The following is a 24,196-nucleotide window of genomic DNA, read 5'->3' on the forward strand; positions in this document are numbered from 1 at the left end:
TCTACATGAAACCGCTGGGAGAGGTCATCAGGAGGTTTGGGCTGAGGAGTCAGCAATATGCTGACGACACTCAGCTCTACCTTTCGTTTTCCACCAATCCAGGTGAGGCGGTTTCTGTGCTGAACTCGTGTCTGGACCTGATAATGGACTGGATGAGGGTTAATAAATTGAAACTCAATCCAGACAAGACGGAAGTGCTGTTAGTGGATGCTTCGCCGGACAGGTTGGAGGGCCATTTCCCTGCCCTGAATGGGGTTACACTCCCCCTAAGGGACAGGGTCCGCAGCCTGGGGGTGCTCCTGGACCCCAGTCTAACTTTGGAAGCCCAGGTGGACTCGGTGGCCAGAGGCGCCTTCCTTCAGCTGCGGAAATTATACCAGCTGCGGCCCTACCTGGACGAGCGGAGTCTCATGACAGTTACACACGCACTGGTAACATCTCGTATAGATTATTGCAATGCGCTCTACGTGGGGCTGCTTTTGAAGACGGTCCAGCAACTGCAACTGGTCCAGAATCGAGCTGCGCGGCTGGTGAGTGGTGGAGCCGCTAGAGATCACATCAAGCCGATTCTGTTCAATTTACATTGGTTACCAGTTGCTGCCCGAGCCCAATTCAAAGTGCTTGTTTTGACATATAAAGCCCTAAACGGCTTGGGCCCTGGATACTTGAAGGACCGCCTCCTTCCATATGAGCCTACCCGGCAGTTAAGATCTAGCCAGGGGGCCCTTTTGAAAGAGCCATCCCTCAAAGAGGTAAGAGGGATGGCTTGTAGACAAAGGGCCTTCTCGGCAGCTGCCCCTAGACTATGGAACGCCCTCCCAACTGAAATTCGTCTGGCGCCGACGTTGATGACATTTCGGCGCCAGGTCAAAACCTTCCTGTTCCAGAAGGCTTTTAATTGAAATAACAACTGTGGGTCCTGATGATGGCAATTCTAATTGTATTTTAATTGTATTTTAATTGTATTTTAATCATTTTATTGTATTGAATTTTAATTATTGTAAGCCGCCCAGAGACCTCTGGGTAGAGTAGGCGGCATATAAATTAAATAAATAAATAAATAAATAAATAAATAAATAAATAAATAAATAAATAGTTTTAATTTTGGATACACCCAGAGAGTTAGCTGTGTCCTTTGTTATAAAAAACACAAAGAGTTTGTGTCTCCATAAAAATTTTCTTTGTTATAAGCTCTTGCAGACCATGAAGAAGTGGGCTATAATTCACTAAAGCTTAAGCCTAACAATTTACTTGTGAAAATAACATAAGATTTGTTGTTGTGGGTTTTTCGGGCTCTTTGGCCATGTTCTGAAGGTTGCTCTTCCTAACGTTTCGCCAGTCTCTGTGGTTAGCAAAGTGCTGTCCTCTGAAGATGCCGGCCACAGAGATTGGCAAAACGTTAGGAAGAACAACCTTCAGAACATGGCCAAAGAGCCCAAAAACCCCACAACAACCATTAGATCCTGGCCATGAAAGCCTTCGTGAATCCATAACATAAGATTCTTGACTGATTTCATTTCCAGTCACCTGTAGATCCTAGACCCATAGGAGATGGTGACCTGGAAAACCCTGAAAATGGTCACTGTAAGTCAGAATTGAATTGTTGGCACATTAGTATTACTATTATATAAATGGAGTTGCCTGCCTACCTAGCATTTTTATACTGGGGTAAAAATATAGGTACTGTACTGTCTTTTGACGTATCTTCCCACATCTGAAACACAGTTTTTTTAAAAAAATTCTTTAGGAGATGCAAACTGTTTATATGCTTAGCCAGTTGCTTGTTGGCTGGAGGGTACTAGAAGTGTGCCATATGCTTGGTTATGAGCTGGAGGAAACAGTTTGAATGTTGCTGTTTGTTGGAAAGAACACTAAGGTTTGTTATATTTGGAAAATGGATTATCCCTTTCAGCCAGGCTGTCAAGCAGAAGGCCCTGGTAGTCTCATAGATTTCTAAGACTCCATGTCCCACTCAAGGGGTGAGGAATCTTTGGCCTTCCAGATGTCTTAGTCTAAAAACATGTAGCTCCATCTTTTTCTCCATTTGACACATGCCTTGGAATCAAAATCTGTAACATCTGGAGGGCCTCGATTCCCCATCCCTCTGCCACATGATTGTTAGACCAACTTCACAGCTTCTCTTGTCAGACCAACTTCTCTTGAAAGAAGCCGCACAGATATCAACTGCCAGGGTGTGTAGGGATTCCAGGTGGTTTGGGGTAACAGCAAGGAGTGGAGAAGATGGCAATGACAATCCATCTATATTTCTAGCTAAAGAAGGAAACTCTCCTGTCACAAGGAAGCAAACTTACTCTATGAAGGACTGTCTTGGAAACCTACTAAATACCATGGCACTTCTGGAAGAATTTTGTGTTGGTTTGTCTTAAATGAAATTTAGCACGCAGCTCTTTTTACTGGATTGAACTCATTAGGGCTTTCTTATGTAAACATGTAATAGGTAGAGTACACTGAAGTTATTGATGGATTGCTGGAAGTAAATGAGCAATGATAGTTGACTCCCACCATTATACTGCTGAAATGAAAAGTAGCTGAGGAAAGGGATAAGCAGAAGAGGATTTTTAGGTGAGTTGGAGTTCATTTCAGCCCTGGTACCCAAAAGAAATTCCACAGTGGAGGAAGTTTTGGTTGTTTGCTTGTTGGTGTTTCTTCACCCGGCTTTATTTACTGGATCTTGGTGGTTCTCCTTAAAAACAAACTAGATTGCGCCATCATGAAACCCGCCTGCCCAACCCGAGATCCGAGGCAATCACGTTGCCATTGCTCTGTTTTGCACTCCAGGGAGAACTATCTGGATCTGGTCTGCTTCTGCGCCGTCTCGGCCGCTCGGAGGAACGCTGCCCGAGGCCCTCCCTCCCTCTGCCCGCCGTGTCGTTTACGATCTGCTGCGCTCAGTTGTCGGCAGCGCAAGGCGGGCGGGCAGACACAGATTTCACAGCCACCAAAGGGAGATCGGAGCTGGCGGGAGAGCATTGCAGACCCGAGTGGAAAGAGCGCCAAGTACCCCCCTCGGGGCAGCCTGACAAGGGTTTTCCTTATCTAGCCAGCCCTGTGTTTTCTCTATTCTACTGAGCAGAAGGTAGATCCGGTCGCAGCGCTGTCGAGATGGACGGCGAATGAGAGAGAAACCAGCGCACGAGAAACGCCGCCGTCTAGGCAGCTCGTCCTAGGAAGCTCCGAGCCACGGGCTTAAGAAAGAAGCGGGCGACGGAGGCGTCCTACCGGCCTCGGGTTCGGTCGCCCTTGGGGCTGCTTTTCTTTCTTCCCTTTCCTCATGATTCCAGCGGCTCGGCGGGTTTGGATGTCCCGCCCCAAGGACTTGCTGATCTACTGCCTCATCTTCGCCCTCTCTTTCCCGCTGATGGTCCTGCTGTTCGCGATCTAAAATGACCTGGAAGAGGATCCTTCGCCGTTTCGGAGAAGCACTCGGAACGAGCTCGGTCTTGCAGCCGCGGGCCTGGAGGCTGGCAACTGCCGCAGCGGCAGCCTCGATGGCGGCGGCGGTTTGATCACAGCCTTCTTCCCCCCCCCTTTTTTTCTCTCCGCCCCCCCTTCCGCCTTCCCCACTTCTTGGCGATGGGCAAGCGAGACAAGGTGAACGTGGGCGAGGAGGATGCGGGGCGCTCCTGGAGCCTGGGCCGCCTTCTCAGTTTTGCGGTCGAGGCTTGATTCCCGCGGGAGGGAGCCTGGAAGCCCCGTCCGTCGAGTGCGCGGCCTGCCCGGTTCCAGAGAAAGCGCCCCATCATTGCCAGGGGGTGGTGCCGCCTCTCCGCACGGAACCCGGGGCGAGGAGGAAGGAGGGCTACCCACCCACCGACCCCCCTCGCGCCTAGAGGCAGCCGGCCGGTTGCATGGCAGAAGCGGAGAGAAGGGGAGGGCCCGCAGTAGCCACGCACGACGCCCGTCCTGAGGAGACCCTGCAGGGCGAACGCCACGACTGGAGCGACACCGTTTTCCTGCGCAGCATTTCCCACACCGGTCCACGGCTGTCTTCTCCCTTGCGGGCGTAAGGCCACCCGCCACCTGCGGAGCCGGCCCCTCGCGCGACAGCACGTAGGGCTTCTTCCCTGCGGCGCCGCAACCGCCGCCCCTCCGGCCCCGCCCCGCCCGCGGCTCCCCCCCCCCCCAGCCCGAGCGCGTTGCAGGTCTTGGCCTCGCTGCTGGCGGAGTGTGTCCGCGCCGGCTCGCCGTGCCACGGTGGGCGGGCCCGGGGCAGGCGGCGATGGGAGAAGGCATGTCCAAAAGGCTCAAGGTGCAGCTGGGAGGCGAGGCGGAGATGGAGGAGCGGGCCTTCAACAACCCCTACCCGGATTACTCGCCCCGGGGAGCCGCCGGCGCCGCCGCCTCGGCCAGCGCCACGCCGCCTTCCCCCGGCGACGCCGAAGGCAAGCGGAGCCGCTCGGCTTCGCCCCAGCGAGACGACAGCCTCCCTTTCGATAGCCGCGGGAAGGTGAGCGAGTCGCCGGCCGGCAGAATTGGACTTCTCTGTCCCTGAGATCTGGATAGAACATGGGCGGTAGTGTGGGTGGAAAACCTTACTCCTTGTCTCAGATCATTTAGAGGTCTAAATAAAAGAAGATGGTCTCATTACAATCTGGGGCCCTTTGTTAGTTTTTTGGTTTGGAATTAAATAGGATAAATACTTTGAGCAGTTGGCTGGAATATTGGTCTTTTTGTTGTCTTTTAAGCTCGATGGAATGAACAGGTGTCATTTAGAGGTCTAAATAAAAGAAGATGGTCTCATTACAATCTGGGGCCCTTTGTTAGTTTTTTGGTTTGGAATTAAATAGGATAAATACTTTGAGCAGTTGGCTGGAATATTGGTCTTTTTGTTGTCTTTTAAGCTCGATGGAATGAACAGGTGTCATAAGGAACTATAGGAATGGTTTGTATTGATAGATGTGCACATATTGTTAGCGTATATAAATATTATAAAATAAAAATTCAAAAAAATCAGAATTGCAGAGGGAGCATTACCTCAGAGAAAGGCCATCTCTCACACTGCAAAATCTGTAGGCCGTTATACAGATGTGTGTCGCTACTGCCCGGGGAAGTTGGTATGGATTAATTTTCAAAGAGGAACTGGTCTTCAATTTGAAAGAGAAATCTTTGGTTGAAACTGACCAACCCTTACCCAGGCTTGTCGCTTTTAAAAATAACCTTCCTTTAAACTCCAGCTATTATCCGTACTAAATCAAGTGGTTAAAGAATGAAAAAAAAGATATTTTCTTTATTATAAAGTTTAAAAGTGGCAAGCCTGGGTAAGGGCCAGTCACAGAAGCCCTGCCACTTCCCAGCACTTATGAACAAAATATTTTAAACACAATCCAAGGGCTTATAGACTTTACTACAGTGGTGTCTTAACGATTACCTTGTTAAACGTCGAATCCGCTTTATGATGGTTTTTTGCGATCGCTATTGCAATCGCAAAACGATGTTCCTATGGGAAAAATTCGCTTCACATCGATCGGTTCCCTGCTTCGGGAACCGATTCTTTGCATTATGACGATCTAAAAACAGCTGATCGTCGGGTTTCAAAATGGCCACCCGCTGTGCAAAATGGCTCCCCGCTGTGTTAAGGACGGATTCCTCGCTATATAGGCACCAGAAAATGGCCGCCCTATGGAGGATCTTTGCTGCACGATGAGGTATTTCGCCCATTGGAACACATTGAACGGTTTTCAATGCATTTCAATGGGTTTTTTAATTTCGCTTGACGATTTCGCTTAACAGTGATTTTAACAGAACGCATTATCGTCGTCGAGCAAGGCACACTGTAGTTCATTCCTGTTTATATTTAGCAGAAGCAAGTCTTATTGGCTGAAATCCTATTGTTTAACTTAGGAAGGCACATTGAGTAGGCCCATTGAATTAGTGGGGTGAGTCAACTATCCTGTATGTTCCATTGATTTAAATAGGCCTAGTCTAGTTAAAACTAAGTGAGTTGCAACTTGAATAGGCCCATTTGAATCAATGGAACAACATAGTTTATGGAGGAGTTGACTCACCAAATGTCCACTGCTTCATTGGACCTAATCTAGTGCAATTTACTGTGCACTAGATTCTAGCCACTTAATAAGCTTAGTGTTAGGTAAGTAGAAGTGGGTTTTTTCTGTTTAGGAAATCAAAGAGTGAAACGTACTTATGTGATTATTTGGAATGGAACTTAAAGTATAATAAGCATGAATCCATGTACCCATGTTTGAGGATAGGGGTTGATCTGTGAGCACAATTTCTTCTCTCTGCCATAATTTCTGCTTTAAACTGAAGGTGTTTTTTGTTTGTTTTTTGGAGGCTGGGGGATTTCGTTGCTTTTTAAAATGCATGAACACAGGTATAAGAGTTGGGAAAGGAAGTTTGTCTTTGTTGAATAACAAAGTAAAATAAAAGTAATTGTATAAATTAAGAACACTGTTCAGGTGGTTTACATTATTAGGGAAAACACAAATAAAATAATTTTTTAAAAAATGAAAATATATGACACCACAAACTAAAACAGAAAAGACAACCTATTGACACCTGATAATGTTGCTTTAAATCAGGCTTGTCCAACCTGTGGCCCGAGGGCCGCATGCGGCCCAGGTCGGCTCATAATGCGGCCCAGTGCAATTTTTTATTTTTAAAGAAATTTCAAAGTTTCAAGTTACACTGCCGGTGCTTGCGGCCGGAATGTGGCTGGGGCACGTCACAACAGGGGGGGGGAGAGGGAAGGAGTGGGAGGGGAGGGGACAGGGGGGCTGCGTGACTGCATCGCACCATCCCCGTCAATAGGTGGACCCCCTCCCGGCCCCATAAAGCCATCGGAGTCGAATCTGGCAGCCTCTGCTGTCTGGGATTGCAGCAGCCGGTAAGCGCGCTTGGAGCGGGGCTGTGGAGGACGGCTAGGGCTGCCTCCCCATGCGGCCCAAACCAAATTTTCATCTTCTAATGTGGCCCAGGGAAGGTGAAAGGTTGGACACCCCTGCTTTAAATGTTTTCTTTTTAAAGAAATAGATCCTGTCTGTTAGAAGGTGTTACTCAGAAATCTGCCTTCCCTGGGAAGGTGTTGTGTTATTGTTAATTTTTAATCAGGAAATACATTCTGGGATCTGATGTGTCCTACCAAAAGCTAGTCCTATTCAGTAGTCCACTAAAAGCTAGAAAACCATTATTTTTGGAATTGCCACTGTATGCTGTTTGCTTGGGTAAAAAAATCATATGTGGGGGGGGGCGTTAAACTTTCAAAAGGTGGTAGCACTGAGAGGTGAACAGTAGAGATGGCGGTATTCGTATATGAATACACACACAAGTGGAGATAACTCACGATTCTGCCGCTCACTTGAGCTCACTGGGGCCTTCTGGGACAGGAGGTGGGATGACAAGCCTCTCTGCCAGGTTGCAGAGTGGCTAATCCACTGCGGACAATGGAGCGCTAGGAAGGCTCTGTCGAGCTCACATCAATGGTGGAATAGTAAGTGGACAGACCCTCGTTATCTCCACCTGTGGGGGGGATATACAAATACAAATATCCCAATCTCTAGTGAACAGCAGCATCAGTCAGTAATAGCTGTAAAGAAAAGATTGCCAAAAAGATAATTACAGTCTCTAACCTTTGTTTCTGGAGAAGATGAGAGGAACATAGGGCTCATCAAGAAGAAACGTTTGTTTCTCCCCTCTTTATGCTGGTTGCTGTTGCTTGGTGCCAAATGAGTGCACATCTTACGGGGGTTTCTGTTCAAACTCATTCCCCAAACTTCTTTCTCTAAGAAATCTGAACAAATGGATAGAAATGTTTCTAAAAGCTTGAAGAAACCCTTTAAAAATATTTTCTGTGCTGGATTTTGGTGTGTGGGAGTATTAGTAGATAAGCGTGAACATCGAAAGCATATGTTTTGAGTTGTTTTCATTGGTGGTTTTCTCCATTCCTAATCTTCCTTGGAAATGAGCTCTCTTTTGTAACGACTCATTGGAAAATGTCAAGGAGCCTCTTTGAAAGATGTTCTTCTATGTTAGATTTAAGTTACTTCTGTTTGTTTTATAGTTTTTAGCATTAACTGAAAATTTCTGATATGAGCCCTTTAGTAGGGGAGATTGATTCACTCTGCTTCTAATCTGCTTTGAAAACCAGCTATCTTTCATAGCAACACACAAGGCATTTGCTAGAATGCCACAAATTTTGATCACCAGGAGACCAGTTATTATGTTTAATCACCAACACACCACATTTTCAGACCCATAATGGGGAGAGAAGTTCAGGAGAGAAGCAGGGCTCTGTCATGTCCCAGTGAAAGCAGGAAGTCTCTGGATACTTCTGCTGTGTTTTTTCCTGCTCCCAAGATGAACACTGTAAGAGAAGCAGGCCGTGCTGCAGGACCCAGAAGAGGTCTAGAGGATGGTGGGGCTGCACTGTGGGACGAACAGAGCTGCCTGACTCAAGCTAGCACGTTCTTGTCTCCTATCGGGAGAGGACATCTGTGTGTGGGCTGGACAGTGTAGCTGGATGCATCAGAGGCATTTCCTACAGTTAATTTTTTTTCCACTCCTCTCCTTGTCTGGATTGTATTTTTCCTTTTCCTCAAAGCTGATGGCCATATTCTAATTTATAAACACTGATCTTTATTGAATTTCAAGTAATTGCGTAGACTCCCTCATGTCATTGCAGATCATTAGCACAGGAACATAATATTTTGACAACCTTAAGTTGAATGCCAGCATTATGACAAGTTAGTGAATGTGTGTGTTTGAAACCAAGCAACTGGAGAATGACTTGAGTCATTAATGCAAAGTACTAATGGGTTGTTTGTATGTGCCCTGACATATTTGAGAATTGCGTTATACGTTCCATATAATTAAGGTTTGTTTAAATCTCTTAACTGATTTCCTGGGAATTGAAACCTAATGATACTTAATAGAATGAGTCATCATTAAATGGGAATAGTTCATTAGGACATCTTTAGATGATTTATTGGTGTGTAGTTGGTCAGTGAACTCCTGGAAATTCACACCTTGTTTTTTTTGGTAAAGATGCTTTCAGTTTTATTTTGCTAAATCACAGAGTATGTTGACACCATATTACTGGCAGAAAGCAGCAATGACATGAAATGAATTTTAGTAAAAGTAAAAGAAAAGTGCCAAAGCAGGACTGCAACTGAACATTAAGAAGGCAAAAATAACGACTACAGAAAAACTACACAACTTTAATGTTGGCAGTGAAGAAATAGATTTTGTACACCTTGGTTCAATGATCAATCTAAATGGAAACTGCAGCTAAGAAATCAGAAGACTGAAACTAGGAAGGGCAAGTCATGAAGGATTTAGAAAAGATAATCAAGCGCAAGGATGTGTTATTTGAGATATTCACACACTTATACAGCGGTGCCTCGACTTATGAACTTAATCCATTTCAGAAGATGGTCGTAACTTGAATTGGTCGTAAATTGAAGCACTATTTCCCATAGGAATGCATTGAAACCCCATTAATCCATTTCAGCTGGAAAAAAAAGACCAAAAACCCCACCAAAAAACACTGCAAGCCACATTGGAAGGCATTCGGGCAAAACAAACAAACAAACAAACAAAAGCCAAAAAAGAAAACAACACTGCAAGCCCCATCGGAATGTGCGGGAGCTGGGGGGAAAACACACACCAAAAAACAAAACAACAGTGCAGCAGTAGCCCCATCAGAACGCGTTCAGGCCGAAAAAAACACACACCAAACACACACACACACACAACAAAACAAAACAACACTGCAAGCCCCATCAGAACGCAGTGGGGCCGGGGGGGAAATCACCAAAAACAAACAAACAAACAAAAATCATAGCACAGAAACATAACCACCCTCCAGCCCAAACTCACACTGCAAAACCCTGTATGTACTCACTCAGAAGCAGAAAGCATCACCAGGCAGTCTGAAGCCTCTCTGAAATTGTACACACTCTTAACTGTTGAGACAAAAGAGCTACAAAGAAGCAGCCTCTTCGCAGACCACCAGTTAGCAATTTAAATTCCGCACTTTTTCCCCCACCTTTTTTCTGATCGTAACTCAAAGCTCCGGCTGCAAGTCAAAGCAAAATTTTATGGCCGGAACTGGTCATAACTTGAATTGGTTGTAAGTCGAGACACCACTGTATTTCCAATCACCATGTATGTGTATGAGAACTGGATATGTAAGGAAGCTGACCGGGGGGGGGGATAATTCATTTGAAATGTGGTGCTGGAGGACAGCTTTGCAGATACCCTGGTTGGCCAGAAAGACAAACAAGTGGGTCCTAGATCAAATCAATCCTGAACGATCTCTGGAGGGATTAAGCCAGATATGGTCTAAACATTTATACCATTCAGTTCTCTTTTGGCCTACCAAGAAATGACATGGCTGAATTGTACAGCAATGTGTTGTGGCAGAAAATTTCTTCTACAAAGAAATTCACTTTCCTCTGTGTTAGTCTTCATCTTTTCCCACTGCAGTTCCCAGTTCGCTAGAAATGTGTGCATAGATTCAGAGGGAGAACAACCAGAAGGAACATGGTGCTGGTTTCTTTATGCGTTATACATCAGGTGTGACAGAACCCCATATGCCTTGTTTCTTGGGCACTTAAAACTTTAGTGCTGATGCCTAAGTGTTTAAAAGTATTTCCAACTTCCCTGTGCACCAAAAATAGTGAGGTTCCAAATCAGCAAGTAGTAAAGTAAAAAGTTAGATTTTTAACCTCTGGGAGAAACTGCTTTTGCCTGGTAAGGACAGGGTGGATAAAAATCAAATTGGTTTAAATCATGATTTAAGTTTTAAAAAAATAATTTAAATCATAAAAAGCTCTGATATTCTAAATTAAAATTGTGATTTAATTCATTTTGATTAAAAAATGAACAGCTATTCCAGAACTACTTGAGTCCATTTCTTTTTCCAAAGCCACTGAAATTGTTGCTGGGGAGAAAAGGATTTACTTCTCTCTCTTCACAGCCTCATATACGTTGGTGCCTCGACTTACGAACGTCCCTACTTACGACCATTTCGAGTTATGACCAGCTCCAGCCGCAAAACTTTCTAATGGGTCTTGGGGGTTTGGTTGCTTTTTGGAGTGTTTCCCCCCATTTCCGGTGGGTCTTGGGGGTTTGTTTGTGGTGCTTTGCTTTTCCCCTATTCCTGAACTGTCTTGCATGCTTCGCTTGCTTTTTGCATTGCTCTTTCCCCATTTCCGATCTGTCTTGCATGCTTCATTTGCTTTTTGCATTGTTCTTTCCCCATTTCCGATCTGTCTTGCATGCTTTGTTTGCTTTTTGCATTGTTTTCTCTCCATTTCCCTCTGTCTTGCATGCTCTGCTTGCTTTTCTTCCCCCCCTTCAACCGGAAGGGATTAATCGTGTTTCCGATGGGTCTTGCAGTGATTCTTTTTTGGGGTGTGTGTGCGATTTTTTCTTTCGCCAGAACGGATTAATTGTATTTCAGTGGGAAATGGTGCTTCAACTTACTCCCATCTTCTGGAACAGATTAAGTTCATAATTCGAGGCACCACTGTAATTGTGGTCATGAAGTTGTTGCAGTCTTTATACAGTGGTGCCTCACTTAACGACATTAATTCGTTCCAGCGAAATCGCTGTAGAGCGAAAACGTCATAAAGCGAAATTGAAAAACCCATTGAAATGCATTAAAACCTGGTCAATGTGTTCCAATGGGCTAAAAACTCACTGTCCAACGAAGATCCTCCATATGGCGGCCATTTTCAGTGCCTGTATAGTGAGGAATCCGTCCCTAAGCACAGCGGGGAGCCATTTTGAGCACCTGGTGGCCATTTTGAAAACCCGACGATCAGCTGTTTTGATCATTGTAATGCGAAGAATTGGTTCCGGAAGCAAGGAACCGATCTTCGCAAAGTGAAAAACCCCCATTAAAAACATCATTTTGCGATCGCAATTGCGATCACAAAACATTGTTGTGAAGCGGATTCGTCGTAATGTGGGGTAATCGTTAAGCGGGGCACCACTGTAGATTGCTTTAATCCAATTGGAAATCATTAGAGGTAACAGTGATGTTTTAGAATCACTGGCAAGTTACCAGTCCTCAGTATTCCGAAAAGAAGTTAAAAAGTTTTGATATAGCTACTTGTTTTAGACTAGAGCTGAAAGAATGATGTTCTGTTGCCTTAAATAGCTACAAATGTAATTTCCTGAGTGACCGTAGCATATCGCATGCTGATTTTGGATTGCAATTTACAGGAGAAAAAAGAGCAACTGTCAAAATTGCTGAAGCATGTTCAGAGAAGTGACAAATGCTGAGCTGCTCTCTTGCCTTCTATCATTAAATAGATAGATAGATAGATAGATAGATAGATAGATAGATAGATAGATAGATAGATAGATAGATAGATAGATAGATAGATAGATAGATAGATAGATAGATAAATAAATAAAGGCAGTGTGAAATATCAAGGAACTATATCTCAGAGATGCAGTTCTTACCCATCTTTTATATGTTGTAATAATCTCTGTGTGTATCTATCTGTCTAAATCAATTTTTATTTTCCACAGATCGACTCTTATTTCAGCAAGAAGGTCACAACTAAAATTAAGGATCTATTGCAACAAATGGAAGAGGGCCTAAAGACAGCAGACCCTCATGACTGCTCTGCATATACTGGCTGGACAGGTGAGGTACCTGAAATAATTCTTGAGTTAGCTTAAAGGTGTGATCTTATGAACTTCACAATTGCAGTGGGTTTTTTTGGAAGCTGAAGAGCTGGATTCCAGATTCTAGCTTTGTTTCCAGTGATTTTAGGATCGTGCAGATATTGTTGTTGTCCATGAAACTATGCTAGGGGACTCCCAGATTCTTCACCCTTGTTTTCCCAATTATGGCCACCTATGAAATCCCAGGTAATTTCCCACAATCAATAAAAATGGTCTCATGAGCTAGAATGTAAAAATTTCAGACCTTGCTACAAAGATAATGGAAGCTCAGCCTCACAAGAAGAACTGATAATCTCTCCTAGATATGTAACTTCAATTTCTGGACAATTTTTTGCACCATTCATGAAGGGTGTGTGTTCAGAGCCTGAGGAAATGGATCTCATCCATGAAAGCTTGCTATTTGTTTAATTTCTTTGTGATCTTATAAAAGGTATCACGTACTATTCCATCAATAGAAATGCTTTCCTTTTTTACTGTTGTTTGTCCTGATTGTACAAATGGTGCAATGTGGGTTGTTGATGCTTCCAGTAGTTTAGAGACAATGGGTGAATCCTGATAACTTAATACAAGCAAAACCTTTCCACTGTTGGTTGTTGTGGGTTTTTCGGGCTCTTTAGCCGTGTTCTGAAGGTTGTTCTTCCTGATATTTCGCCAGTCTCTGCGGCCGGCATCTTCAGAAGACTGGAGTGGGAACTCTGTTCATGGTCTGTTGCTGTTTGTTGGATAGTGGAACACCTTCCACTGTTGTTTGTAATTGTATGGGTTGATTAGATAGGTTGATAATCTGAGCTGATACTTTGTCAAATAGATATCTGTTACTTTAGTTAGGAAGGTACCTCCAGGCCTATCCCTGCTGTCAGATTTGCCTTGTGTGTGAGCATCACACAGGGAAATTGACTACAATCTGGACTGCTTGTAGAAGGGTCCAGTGCAGTCCGTTTCCCCAGCTATTACACAATGCACAGGGAAATGTGCTCTGGACCAACCCTGATTGGTCCCAAAGCTGGACTTTTTGGTTCAGCTGTAGGGCTTCTACTTATTAGGACTGGGATGGAGTGATTTAGTAGCTGATGGAAGGGTCATTTTAAGGGTGATTGTTCCCATTAAAGTGAGCCTATCTGGTGTGCTCAGGAGTGCCGCAGGAAGGATAAAAATCAATGATTTTTAAAAAGTAAAATTGAGTCAATTAAATCATGATTTAAATTACCATATTTTTCCGTGAATAAGACACCCCCACTTTTCTAACCTAAATTTTCTTCTCAAGAAAGTGGAGGGGGAAAGCAAGGATCAAACCGCTCTGATCCCTTCCCCCTCCTTACTTCCATGTATAAGATGACCCTCAATTTTTAATCTAAAGATTTTAGACAAAAGTATCATAAATGGAAAAATACGGTAAAAATCAATTTTTATTTATATAATCAAAAATCTGATTTTTAAAAATTGAAATTGTAATTTAAATCTGTTTTATTTAAATCAGATCCACTCTGAAAGAAAGCCTTTTCAGTTGTCTGATTGCACCCTAATTTTTTTAAAAAGTATAACACAGACTGGTGTGTTGAATGTAGAATTCAGATTTCAGAGAATCTCTGCTTTCATACATTTTAAAAACACGATTCTAGCCTATATGGTAGCAGGGAGTGTGTGTACATTACATATTGAGATCCCAAAAGTCAAAGTGGTGGTGGCTGAGTAAGATCTACCATGGTTATGTGACAGGTTTCAGTGTCCCTTCCCTTGAAAGTCTCAATTTGAATAAAATTGTTGTAAAAAATTGCAGCCAAGTGAAATGTAGGGGATTATGCAGTCTTATTTTTATTTTGTAATTTATAAGTGCTCCTGAATGTAGGTTTTGTTGTTCTCTCCTTTGTACAAACCTGGTTCTGCAAGAATCAGAATGTGTTTATTACTGTTGGATTTATACAGTCCTGTACTTGTGGCATGTTGCAGTCAAGATAGATGTATGAGGTGCCTTGCAATATAGAAAGAGCCTCTGCTTTCTAGTTTGCTTGATAATAAAAGGGAAAGGAAATAGGGAGGGATGATAGAAATGAAGCAACTCAGGCATGACTTGTTGCATTTGCAAATACCTTGTAGTGATTACCTAGAATGCTAGTGGTTCAGGGAGAGAAACAGCCTGTCATGTCCGGTTTCTTAACAGAACCAGTGGATAACATTGCAGTCCAGGAGGAACTTTTAATTTTAATTATTTAACATTTTAATTATTTTGCCCTTTTATTTTGCCTTTTTATTGTATTTTAAATGCTGTAAGCCGCCCAGAGACCTTCGGGTAGTGTGGGCGGCATATAAGTTAAATGACTAACTAACTAACTAACTAACTAACTAACTAACTAACTAACTAACTAACTAACTAACTAACTAACTAAATAAATAAATAAATAAATAAATAAATAAATAAATAGGTGCTGCTGGATGACAGTTGAGGGCAGGGAGAGGAGGATGGAGCTGGCAACCCAGCAAAATCCATGGAATGGAGAAGCAACGTTCAGTTTACATGCTCTTCAAGCTTCTTCTGCCCTCATGCTCAATTATGTAGTGATACATCTGTATTTTTCCACTTCTTCCTCATTAATGCCTCTTTGAAATAGAGTGTTCTTGACAGATGGTGCTGTAGGAGAGGTGCTAAAATCATGGCATTTCTGATTCATTTTATAAATCTAAAAATGGGAGCAGCTTTGTGATGCTGAAGCTTTTTAGAAAATACAAATTGCCTCTCAGTTGCGGTTTATTTAGAAGTGGAATGCAACAAAACTGAGGCAGGGATTGAGGAAATTAGTTGCTATCTCAGTCCAGTAAAGGGCAAACAGGTTTTAAGAAGGTCACTTTATGAGTCTGGTGGAAGATGGCTTAGGTTTTGAAAATATGTTCAGACTCAATAGTGAAATATTTTTGAAGTCTGTGATAAATATAAGCACATCTATTCATGTTCTGTTTTCCTTGTGCTTCTTTATTTTCTTCCTTTGAAGAAGTTCTGGGTGATACAAGGGGGTATAGACTTAGATTAGAATGAGATAGTGTGGCTTGATCAGTGACCAAGGGTTAATCAAGATTTGAATCTATATCTCTGTAGTCAAGGTCCAGCACAAAACACAATTAACATATGGGCTTTCCTTATCTTTCCTTTTCAGAATGCAGAATTTCCATGTGCCACTTTTCTCCTGTGGTGCAAAATGGAAAGCAGTTTGTGTTAGATAGTTCTGCAAGGAGAAGGAAAAGGAGGGAAATCAGTGCTTTGGTAGAAATCATGAGAAATGATAATATGTAAAATACAGAGAAGGTGGGACAAAGGCATATTTATATCTGTATCTATATATCTATACAGTAGTACCTCAGTTTATGCAATTAATCAGTCATCTGGGACATTACATAATTGGAAATTACATAAACTGGAATGCGGATTGCTGTAGCAATGGGGGCGGTGCTAAAAGCCTCTAGGTGCGATGTGTCCTTTTCGTACAGCGACCCCCCCCCCCCATAAAAACCGTAAACTGAGGCATTATTTCTTACGGATTTCGGCTCATAAACCAAAATTTATGTAAACCGAGGTACTACTACTACTACAACTCTCTCTCTCTCTCTGTACATGCATGTAGGTATGTATGTATGTATATACAGTGGTGCCTCGCTTAACGAGCGCACCGTTTCACGACGAATCCGCATAGCGACGCATTTTTTGCGATCGCATTGCGATGTTTTAGGTGACAAAACATTGCATTGCGATGATCGGTAAGCGTTTTGCTTACTGATCTTCGCATTGCGATGTTAGGGAAACAGCTGATCGGCGGTTCCAAAATGGCCGCCGGGTGCAGAAAATGGCCACCCGCAGCGTTTTCGCACTCTGCCCTCACTTACCGAGGTGGCAAAAATGGCGGCCGGATGGGGAATCTTCGCTTACCGGTGAGTTTTCCCCCCATAGGAACTCATTAAATGGAGTTTAATTCATTCCTATGGGGTTTTCCTTTCCGTACAGCGATGTTTCCAGATAGCGACGTTAATCCTGGAACGGATTAACATCGCTATGCAGGGCACCACTGTATGTATGCATGTAATGTGTGTCATCAAGTAAGTTCCAACTTAAGATGGTGCTTTCCAGAATTTTTTTAGGGGTGCTCCAGGGCTGTGCTGCTTGCCCAAGGCTACACAGTTTGGCTCTTCTACTTGGAGGCACAGTGGGAAATTGAACTGCCAACCTCTGTCTCCACAGCCAGACACTTAAACCGCTGTGCTAGTGGTAAACTGGAGGAAAGTGAGACCGCAGATTCTGGTCCCGTGGATAAGGGGTTCTACTGTATGCTCTGTCCACACCAGATATATAGTTAAGTGGTCAGTGGTTCTCTATTCATTTGTGAAATGTGCAGGCAAGCTTAGTTCACAAAATACCAGAATTGGCCATATGGACAGTTGGCTGCCAGTAGTGAAGAACATTTCAGCACTCATTATCATCTATGATGTAGATCAGTGGTTCTTAACCTTTGTTACTCGGATGCTTTTGAACTGCAACTCCCAGAAACCCCAGTCAGGACAGCTGGTGGTGAAGGCTTCTGGGAGTTGCAGTCCAAAACTCCTGAGTAACCCAAGGTTAAGAACCAGTGATGTAGATGATGATGGAGATAAGAACATGACATAGATTTTCTCAAATTCTACAGGCTACATAACAGACCTAGAAAGTTACTTTTAAAAACTCATTTGTTCTCTGACTTGGTGCAGAGCCCCTGCAACAACTTGCTAACATACCCTCCATTGCTCTGGGATCAGAATCACAGAACCCTGAAATAATGAAGAGGCCTATAAGGCCCAACTCACAATTCAGTGAAGAAATCCAAGTTGAAGTATACGAGATGGTTGTCCAATTTTATCTTGAATGCCTCCAGCATTTGAGTGCTTACCATCCCCTGAGATAATTGGTTCCATTGCTGTACTGCTCTAACAATTAGGTTTTTCCTGATATTCTGCCTAAATCTGGCTTCCTATAACCTGAGCCCTGCATTATGTGTCCTGCATTCTGGGATGATTGAGAACAGATCCTCTGTATGAGTGACTATCTTTCAGAAGTGCTATCATATCTCCCCTGAGTCTTCTTTTCTCAGGACTAAACACGCCCAGTTCTTTCACTCTTTTCTCTTAGGGCTTGGTGTCCAGACCCCTGATCATCCTTGTTACCTTCCTCTGAACTTTGTTACCTTTCTTAAAGTGTGGTATCCAGAACTGGACATCGTATTCAAGATGAAGCCTAATCAGTGGGAATAGAGGAGAACTAGTAATTAACTAGATTTGAAGACTATATGTTTGTTAATGCAGCCTAAAATAGGAGTTGCCCTTTTGTTTCATCCACATTGGCCTGTTGTAGATCAACTTGTGATCTACAACAGTTCCAAGAACCTTCTTGCATGTAATCTCACTAAGCCAAGATGCCGAGTCCCCATCTTATAACTGTGTTTGGTTTCATTTTTGTAGGTGTATACCTTTCCTCTTCTCCCTATAAAATTTCATTCTGTTCTTTTCAGTCCAGTGTTTTAACCTATCAAGAGCTCTGTGATTTTTATTTGTTTTCCAGGGTGTTAGCTGCTCTGCCGAATTTTGTATCATCTCTGATTTGATAAGCATTGCACCTCCTCTTCAAGTCATTAACACAAATGTTGAATCTTTCTATATTTTTAGAAGAGGTAGCAGTTTTAGTCTGTGCTGGCATACCATGCTAACAACAACAACAACAACAACAACAACAACAAATATTGTGGTACATTAAAAACTACTGTATTTTCATGTGAGCTTTTGTGGGCAAGTGATCTGAGGAAGTAGACTTGTCCATGAAAACCCATATTAAAATTAAAAGCAGTTAGTCTTTAAGGCACCACAACATTTTTGCCTTAGTTTCTATTTTGTTTTTACCTGATATTCTATATTTTTGTTGCTTTTTAATTTCTTGTTGAAAAAAAAATCCTTCTAAAGAACTAAGAAAGTAGATACTTTGCAAAATAATAACTTGCCTGAAAAATTGACCAAGGAACCATTTTTAATTACCAAGACATTACAAAGTAATGAGAAAATGGTACTTGTTCCATGGGGGTGAAGAGTAAGGGGTGAAGAGTGATGAGGTTAGCTAACTGTACCATGTGGCAAAAAGACTTCCCCCATTGCTCTGTTGCAGAGTGGATTTAACCTTTAAAAATCAGATGTTTTTGACTGCTTAGTTTTAAAAAAAATGATTTTTAAAATTTTTAATCATCACTTACATAATGATTTAAATCAATTTGATTTTAACTAATCATTGATTTTTATCTTCTGTGCTCTGTTACTTTATTTGTAATGTGCTACTTTCAAGAGGAGGAAGAAACAATAAATAATTGAGTGAATTTCAACTTGTAGATCTAGGTAGAATCTCATGTTTTTGTTCCAGTTAGAATATGAAACTTCTCTGAAAACTAAAGTAGTTTATGACTGTTAATACAGACTTTATAATAAACTGAAGTCTATTGGATGTTTGGTTAGGAATGTAGACAGAATGAGATAATAAGTTATTTCATTTTTCTTTTCTTTTGAACGTTCCAGGGATTGCCCTCTTATACCTTCAGCTGTACCGTGTGACAAAGGAACAAAGTCACCTACAGCGGTCCTTAGACTATGTGAAGCGAATACTACGGAATCTGAATGGCAGAAGGGTTACCTTCCTCTGTGGTGATGCCGGGCCCTTGGCAGTGGGCGCAGTTGTGTACCACAAGCTAAAAAATGATACAGAATCCAAGGAGTGTGTGACAAAGTGAGTACCCTGGGTAAAGAGACCTTTCATCTCTACTCCCCCCAACCTATATCTTGGTTGGAAAATATATTTATAGTGTTTATTACATTTGTTGTAGATGTAACATTTATGGTTCTTGATAACACTGTCACAAACTAAAGCCATGCTCTGCTGAATTTTATACTGTATAGAGTAAATAGCAGGTTGGATATTGAAAAAAAAGTAGACTCCGAATCTAGTTGATGGTTCATTTTTGTGGTGTAAAAACGGGGTAGTATAAAACAGTTAACTACATCAGTTTGTTGTAGAGGGCTATAGGCCATACATTCAGTAAATACTGAGCCCCCCACCCACTTTGGCTTGGTACCCAACTCAAGCAACCAGTTGACTTATCCATAGGACAGGCTGTGACTGTAGATAGTATGAACATTTGGAAAAGAGAACATTCATTTCAAGATAAAATTCAGCAGCATATTATTTGGTTGTTGACATGAGCTCAATAACAGTAGGCTACATTTTCTGATAGAGGTTAAGACGAGAACCTACCTACATACCTACATACCTACCCACCCCTTTCTTTAATACATCAGGTAAAACATATTCTTGAATGCAGAATGTCCCAAGTATTGACCCTTGGCATATCTGGGCAGTGAGGTTTGTAAGGGTCCTTTTGTGAAACCCTGAAGAGCTGTTGCCAGTTAGTGTAGTCACTGCTGAGCTTTGTGGAGCAGTCATCTGATACAGCTGTTTTCTAGAGATGTGGCAGTGTGATAAAATAATAAAACAGAATATTTAAACAACAACTAACACAGGAGCTATCAGAGCAGGTTAAAAAAGAGAGCATAGAACTTTTAAGTCTTAAATTATTTGTTATATGTGTGAAATGACAAGACTAATTTGTTGTTGCTGCTGTTTAAAGCTGAAAATCTTTAATTTGTTGTATTAGTATTATTAATTCATTAATTACACTTTAAAATAATCAGTGGGGGTTAACAGAATGGCAGGTTAGCATTGCTAGTAGCAGATTGTCACCATTGGCCTCTCATAGTATATTATTGCCTTGTTCAAAATATGGTACTCTTTTTGGCGTTTTAGAATTGATTTTTTCACCCAGAAAGACTACAAATCCCATACTGCAATTGTTGTAAATAGATAAGGGTCATGACTGCTGCAAAAACTAACTGGTTAGGGAACAGTGTATGTCCTGAAACAGAGATCTCTTCTCTCGACCTCTGAGAAAAAGACACCCATACATCTCCAACAAGACTTAAGTCTGTACAGAATTATGATTTCTTTGATCACGTTCATATGCATTTTTGCACCAGAGTACAATAGAAGCTTTGCCTGAAAAGATCCCCTTTTGGAAAAGCTGCTTGTCTTCTCCCTATCTTACTGTCCTCTAGGCCAATGGTCCCCAACCTTGGGCTTCCAGGTGTTCTTGGATTTCAACTCCCAGAAATCCTGGCCAGCAGAGGTAGTGGTGAAGGCTTTTGGGAGTTGTAGTCCAAGAACATCTGGAGGCCCAAGTTTGTGGCCCACTGCTCTAGGCTGTGGAGATCACAGTGATCATTTAATAGCATACTCATCACTTCCATGGGCCAGTCAGACAACTGTCTCGTAGATAATATCATTCAAGAAACATATTTAGAGTTTGTGCTTGAAGCAGAACAAGCAAGTGGAAGAATACCTCCATAGAGCCTAAATATCTCTGTAGATCTTGAGGTAGCTGCTCTAGCTAGAAGCTGTTTGAGGGAGGTAAGAGAACAGGCGTAGTGGGAGAACTGTGGCTTTAATGAGAGAAGGATTGAAAGAAAGTAAATCTTATGTTCTCTTTCTGAGCCCCCCAACATCCTGTATACCCCTACTTTCCCTTCTCCCTCCCACACAAGAACATGAAGCAGATAGATCACCCAGGAAACAGGAGAAATTCCAAATTGTTGGGATCAACACTTCTCCATTTACCGTATTTTTTGCTCCATAAGACGCACTTTTCCCCCTCCAAAATGTGGGGAGGAATGTCCGTGCGTCTTATGGACCGAAGGCAGCAATTTCGTCGCTGCTGGCCCCGTGGGGGGAGCGTCGCAAGGGTCTGGGTGAGCCTTCCAGGACCCTTGAGAGGCTCCCCCACCCCCCACGGGGCCAGCGCCAGTGAAATCGCCAGCTTCCAGATGGGGGGAACATCGCAAGGGTCCTGGAAGCTCACTGAGACCCTTGCAACGCTCCTCCCACCCCCACACGGGCCAGCACCGGCAAAATCGCCAGTTTCTGAGAGTGTTTTGAGGCTTCCCAAGCCTCAAAACACTCCCAGAAGCTGGCGATTTTACCCCCCCTGACCCCATGTGGGGGTGGGGGGAGCGTCGCAAAGGTCCGAGGGAGACTTCCAGGACCCTTGCCATGCTCCTCCCACCCCCGCATGGGCCAGCACCAGCAAAATCGAAAGTTTCTGGGAGTGTTTTGAGGCTTCCCAAGCCTCAAAACACTCCCAGAAGCTGGCGATTTTACCCCCCTTGGCCCCGTGGGGGTGTGTGGGGAGGGTGGCAAGGGTCCAAGGGAGCCTCCCAGGACCTTTGCCATGCTCCCCCCACCCGCCCACGGTGCCAGCCCTGGCGAAATCGCCAGGTTCTGGGAGTGTTTGGAAGCTTGATAAGCCTCCAAACACTCTCAGAAGCTGGCGATTCTACCCCCCTTGGCCCCGTGGGGGGGTGGGGGGAGCGTGCCAAGGATCTGAGGGAGCCTCCCAGGACCCTTGCCACGCTCCCCCCCCCGCACAGGGCCATCACCAGCAAAATCGCCAGTTTCTGGGAGTCTTTTGAGGCTTGGGAAGCCTCTGAAAAGTCCCAGAAGGTGGCGATTTTCCCCCTCTGACCCCCGAGGGGGGCAGGGTGAGTCTCTAAAGTGTCCTGGAACACACCCTAGGACCCTTTGGAGGCTCACCCTGCCCCCCCTGCTGGGCCAGAGGGGGGGAAATCGCCAGCTTCTGGGACTCTTCTGAAGCTTCGCAAGCCTCAAGTCCCAGAAACTGGCGATTTCGCCCCCTCTGACCCCTGGAGGGGCAGGGCGAGCCTCCAAAGGGTCCTAGGGTGTGTTCCATAAGATGGACCTCTCCATAAGGCTCACCAATTTTTAGGAAAAGAAAAAAAATTATTTTTTCCTGTTTTCTTCTCCTAAAAATTTGGTGCATCTTGTGGAAAGGTGTGTCTTATGGAGCGAAAAATACGGTACCTCTGCCTCCCTGCTTCCAGCCTAACAAATAAGCAATAAAAACAAATCAGTTATTATACTGTAGTAAAACAAAAGCAAACCGCTAGATTAAAACATTTTTGAAACCACTTCAAGTATTGAAAGTGAAAAAGGATGTCTGAGTCTTCAGTAAAAGAATTTTGTTTTAAATATATCTGCATGTTTATTCTTTTTTGTTACATTTTTAATTAAAGGTTAAATAATATATAGACAAAACAGAAAAAAAAGAAATACACATATCTTACAACAATTCAATAATCATAACTAAAATTAGTGCACCCATCATTGGGACCAGTAGAGATATATTTCACCAGTTATGATGTTCCATATCCTTTCCAAAAATTGTCTCGTTTGGGTAGTCAGACTTCGTCTTTCAGAAATACAAAATTCAAGAAATCTTGCCATAAAGCAACAAACTAATTCTCCTTTAATAATCCCTTTCAAAAATCTTATGTCACATGTCAATTTGTCATTAATTGCTATTTCCCAAATTTCATAGCACCATTCACTTAATTGAAATATTCATTTAAGTTTTCCATTTTTGCAGTCACTAATTTAGCTGCCATTACCACAATTAACTCTTTTTAAGTCCAGCCCTACTGCTTTTCAGGAAAGGTAGATAATAATGTGATTTTGGGGGAGACTTCTGATGTTACTTTTACAATTTTTTCCATTTATTTAAATACCAACATCCAAAATGTCAATACTAATTACACTCTGAACACATATGGAAGTAAGTACACATCACCAACATAATTTGAAATATTTAGAATCCGTAGAATTTAATTTCACAAGTGTCAAATATTGTCTCCAGATCAATTTATAAAAGTTTTCTTTTATTCTTCCAGACATTATTAGCTGAATCTGTTTCCCCATAAGTTTTAAGAGCCTTTTCTACACCTTATAATATCTTACAAATTTTGCCCACCGCCCCTATCCTTGCCCTACCCTTTTCCTTCTCTCTTTGAATTATAATTTCCTCAAATTTCGTCAGTTTGTGGAAATTGCCATTATTCTTTCCCATTCTGTTTGTCCAGTGCTCTAACTGAATCACATTAATCCATGTTTATCAGGCAAAATCTAAAATAAACAAAACAAAGACAAAAAGATGATGCATCTTAAAGACTATTATATTTTAATCCATGTTGTCTTCTCACCTTCTAATATTATTCTTAGTTTTTCTTTGGAGTTTGTTTTCTCCAACCAGTCTTCTAATCTATGATCCTGTTTCCTTTTTAATAAATCCTGAAAAATTTGTTTCAAATTCTCTGGAAACTCCTCTATTTCAGCTACACATGTTAAAGGGGAAATTATTTGTCTGTATTTAGTCCAGGTTAGCAACATATTTTTCAAAAAGGGTATTTTCTCAACTCTTTTATACCATTATTATTGTTTTTCTTAAACACAGTGTTCTCTATATCATCCCTCAATTCTTGCATTTCCAAGTTAAATAAAATCAGAGTATCTTGGGAGGATATAATATCTGGAATGAATCTTAATTAATTAGCTAAATAATAAGAT

The 24,196-nt window shown here is 42.6% G+C and overlaps 1 protein-coding gene across 1 annotated transcript in view; it reads left to right on the top strand.

Annotated features, from left to right (window-relative positions):
• Positions 1-1,670: 1,670 nt before the first annotated feature.
• LANCL2 (LanC like glutathione S-transferase 2) overlaps positions 1,671-24,196 on the top strand; it is a 52,908-nt gene continuing 30,382 nt past the window's right edge. Inside the window, exons 1-3 of the mRNA XM_020798404.3 lie at positions 1,671-4,468; positions 12,523-12,640; positions 19,249-19,456. Of these exons, the coding sequence (XP_020654063.3) occupies positions 4,241-4,468; positions 12,523-12,640; positions 19,249-19,456 (554 nt within the window). The 5' untranslated portion in view covers positions 1,671-4,240. The remainder of the gene's footprint in view (positions 4,469-12,522; positions 12,641-19,248; positions 19,457-24,196) is intronic.

Source organism: Pogona vitticeps, chromosome 6, assembly GCF_051106095.1.
Source record: "Pogona vitticeps strain Pit_001003342236 chromosome 6, PviZW2.1, whole genome shotgun sequence".
NCBI classification, from domain to species: Eukaryota; Metazoa; Chordata; class Lepidosauria; order Squamata; family Agamidae; genus Pogona; species Pogona vitticeps.